The sequence below is a fragment of the Alligator sinensis genome, unplaced genomic scaffold (assembly GCF_000455745.1).
Source record: "Alligator sinensis unplaced genomic scaffold, ASM45574v1 scaffold1667_1, whole genome shotgun sequence".
In the NCBI taxonomy this organism is placed as follows: domain Eukaryota; kingdom Metazoa; phylum Chordata; order Crocodylia; family Alligatoridae; genus Alligator; species Alligator sinensis.
In genome coordinates, this window is record NW_005842504.1 from 640992 (window position 1) to 644819 (window position 3828).

At 68.4% G+C, this 3828-nt stretch overlaps 1 protein-coding gene across 1 annotated transcript in view; it reads left to right on the forward strand.

Annotated features, from left to right (window-relative positions):
• Positions 1–1117: 1117 nt before the first annotated feature.
• Positions 1118–3828, forward strand: part of LOC102369672 (cytochrome P450 2G1-like) — a 4782-nt gene continuing 2071 nt past the window's right edge. The window contains exons 1-6 of the mRNA XM_006031395.2: positions 1118–1506; positions 2578–2740; positions 2857–3006; positions 3092–3252; positions 3378–3554; positions 3674–3815. Coding sequence (XP_006031457.1) covers positions 1327–1506; positions 2578–2740; positions 2857–3006; positions 3092–3252; positions 3378–3554; positions 3674–3815 — 973 coding nt within the window. The 5' untranslated portion in view covers positions 1118–1326. The remainder of the gene's footprint in view (positions 1507–2577; positions 2741–2856; positions 3007–3091; positions 3253–3377; positions 3555–3673; positions 3816–3828) is intronic.

The following is a 3828-nucleotide window of genomic DNA, read 5'->3' on the forward strand; positions in this document are numbered from 1 at the left end:
GCGCGGGGGGATCTGGCCCTTGGGGCACGTCCCTCTGCTTGGCCAGCTCCGGGAGCTCCGCTCGTTAGGTGCCACCCCGGCAAACGAGGGCCAGGCCTTCGCTGCACGGAGCCCCGGCTCCCTCGGGTGGCTCTCGGGAGCAGCACGATGGGCTGGGGACGGACCCGGGAGGCTTCGTTTCCAGCTCCAAGCCTCTCGGTCTGTGGGCACCACCTAACTCTTGGCTGCGAACCCCTCGCCTTCGAGCCCCCTAGGACCCAGAGCTTAACCCAGGAGTCCCGGCCCCCGGGTCTCCCCCACTAGACCCCAGCTCTAGCACATGGCACCGGTGCCCCAGTGGCCTCGTTACCTCCGGGCTGACTCACCCCTGCCGGGGACTGGTTCACCCGCGATTCACTGGTTACGGAGCTGCAGCGTGATGCCCTGATGCAACCCCTGTGCCACCCTCCTCCGGGAGCCTCAGCACCACGGCTGCGATGCCAGGACGAAGCTTGCGCGGGCCCGGGAAGGCGGCACTCGGCACCGTTCCCACGGCAGCCGTGCAACCTGGGCTGACTCACATCCTGCGGAGACCTGGCCGGACCTGCCTGCAGCCCCGAGCGCCGCGCTAGCTTGCCAGACTACGCCGGTCCTGCCCCGCTGCAACCGCTCACTGAGGCCCACGGCCCGGGCAGGCGGGCAAAGGATCCGGCCACGTCCCGAGTGCAGGGACAAGTCTCGTCCCACGGCCCTGACGGAGGCCCGTCTGCAGGCTCGGGCGCGCTCCAAGCCCGTGGGGGCAGCCGGGGCTCTCGCCAGCCTCCAAGTATCTCAGAGGCACGGCAGCCAACGAGCCTGGGGCAGCTCCTTGTCCGAATGCTTCCCCTGGCCCCTTCACAACTGGGGAAACTGAGGCCCAGGAGGGGAGAAGGGCTCGCCCGGGGGGGTGCACGGCAGAGCCGAGCATCGCGAAGCCCCGGCCTGCGCCTGTGGCCTCTGGGGCGCTGCCTTCCCAAGCTGCGTGCTGGCTGCGCCGGCCCCTCGATCTTATCCGCAACGGGCGCCGTGCTCCCCTTGTGCAAACAGCCCCTTGCTAATCTGCGCTGGGTAAATACAGGCAGCCCTGGCTCGGGGCGATTCCTGACGGCGGGGGGGAGTTACGCAAGTCCATGTGAGCGATGCTCAAACCACAGGATCCCGCGCTCACGATGACTCCATCCCGGGCGAGGTGGGGTGTCACCGGCAGGTCCGTCTCTTATACCCCGCGCCAAGAAGAGCTGCTCAGACTGCTCTGGGACGTCTTCCACGCGCCGGCTGCTCCCAGCGAGGACTTGACGCCCGGCCAGGATGGAGCTGGCAGCCGCCGCGACTCTGCTCCTGGGCCTGTGCTTTGCAGCTGTCATCTTCCTCTCCGTGCTGAGGGGGCTGAAGCGGGGCGGGAATCTGCCCCCGGGTCCGGCTCCTCTCCCCATCCTGGGCAACGTGCTGCAGCTGCGGGCAAGCGCCCTGGTCAAGTCGCTGGAAGAGGGAGGTCGGGGGGGGGGGGGGGGGTTTCAGACTTTCCAAACATGCAGTGCTGGGTCCTGGGGGCATCGCCAGGCCCCCCACCCTGGCAGCCGTCACTGCTTAGGGGTGCATTCGGTGCCTGGGGGGCACCCCATGGCGGTCGCTGCACTTCGTTTGGGCTCAGGTGTTGCAGGTAGCTCGGGCACTGGAAATGCTTCTCCTCCCCATCTCAATGAGCACAGGCACACACCTGCGCTCCCGTTAGCCTCCTTACCCCAGCTGACAGCAGAGCCTGGCTGCTGCCTTAGAGGCACGAGCCTCCTGGCTTCCCAGCTGTCCGCGTTTGGACAGCGCCGGGTGCCCCGGGCAGGTGCAGCACCCGTAACCATCACTGAGCGCCTGCTGCTGCTGCCCAGCCTCAGCCTCAGCCTCAGCCTCAGGGCTCCCGGAGATGGGCAGGAAGGTGGATGCCCTGCTCCCAAGCTGTCCCGGGGCAGAGCTGCGAGCCCCCCTCCCCGGCTGCAGCTCCATCGGGGCCCAGCTTGCAGCCGAGTGGGGGAGCTGGCAGGGGGACACGGAGGGGCACATGGAAAGGTCAGCTCAGCCAGGCAGGCATGCTCGAAACGGCGGAAGCACAAGGGTTAACCCCCCCCCTGCCCCCCCACAAGGGGTTTCCCATCTGCCGGTAGCCGCTGGCTCAGGCGAACCCTTGGCATCAGCCACATCCTGTGGTTGCCGGTTCCTGCTCATTGCACAAGCCGGGGAAGGAATTTCCTGCTCCAAGGGGCTCCCGGCCAGCTCCTTGCAGCTGTGACCTCCCTTGCCCCGACCTCTCTGAGCCCCTCTTCCTGCCCTCTGCAAAGCCTCTCGGGCTGGGAGGGGGAGGCCAGGGCTGTCCCAGGCAAGCACGTGGGCAGTGCTGTTCTCCCTGCTATTCCCCATCCCCTGCCCTCATGCCGAGGCTGGCCCATGAAGTCACTCGGGGGTCCCCGAGCATGGCAGCATCCACGGATACCCGAGAGGTGTGGATGGGCCGGGGCTCCTTGGAGCTGCCGCCCGCCCCCACGGACTTCTCCCCGGCTTCTTCCGCAGCTGGCAAAGAAGTACGGCCCCGTGTTCACGGTGCACCTGGGCCGCCGGCGCGTGGTGGTGCTGTGGGGCTACGAGGCGGTGAAGGAGGCGCTGGTGCAGCACGCCGAGGACTTCAGCGGCAGGGGGGAGCTGGCGGCCATCGACCAGGTCGTCCGCGGCTTCGGTGAGTTTGGCCGGCGCGGTCACATGCAGCTGGAGCGTGTTGACCCCTGAAAAGGGGGTCCAGCAAGCTTACGCGGAGGGCCGGCTCACAGCAAGGACCTGTCCCGCTGTCCCCAGGGCTCGTCTTCTCCAACGGGGAGCGGTGGCGGCAGCTGCGGCGCTTCTCGCACTCGGCGCTGCGGAGCCTCGGCGTGGGCCGGCGGGACGTGGAGCAGCAGCTCCAGGAGGAGGCCGAGCGCCTGGTGCAGGATTTCCAGGCCACCAAAGGTCAGTGACCCCCCACACAGCTCCAGTACCTGGGCGCCGGCTGGGCCCCACGGCCTGGCACCCACCTGCGCTCTCTCCCTGCCAGGCGCCCCGTTCGACCCCACGCTGTGCCTGAGCCAGGCCTCCTCTGCCGTCATCTGCTCCCTCATCTTCGGCCAGCGCTTCGAGAGGGACGACGCGCAGTACATCGAGCTGCTGGCCAAGACCAACGAGGTCCTGGTGCTCACCAGCTCCACGTGGGGAGTGGTAAGAGACCCGCAAGCTGCAGCCCAAAAGCCAGAGGCTGAGTCGGGCGCGGAGCCCCTGGGAGGGCTGGGCCCTCGGGGACCGCGAGTGACCCCGTCTCCCGGTCCTGCCGCCCCGTGCTGCAGCTCTACGAGATGTTCTCCCGCATCCTGCGGTTCCTGCCCGGAGCCCATCGCCGCATCCGCCGCGACCTCGAGGACATCGGCCGCTTCATCGCCGAGAAGGTCCAGGAGCACCGGGCGACGCTGGAGCGCGAGCACCCGCGGGATTTCATCGACTGCTTCCTCGCCCAGATGGAGAAGGTGCCGCGGGACGGGGGCATGGGGCCGGGCTGGGATGATCCGAGGCAGGGACCGGCCGTCTGACCCGTGCCTGGGCTCCGAGGTGGGAACGCAGCTCACGCCCTGCGTTTCCCCCCCAGGAAATCCTCAACCCCTCCGTGGAGCTGCACCTCGAGAACCTGGTTATGACGGCCCTCAACCTCTTCTTCGCGGGCACCGTGGTCGTGAGCACCACCCTCCGCTATGGCCTCCTGGTTCTCCTGAAGTACCCGGACGTGGCAGGTAATGCGGCGGG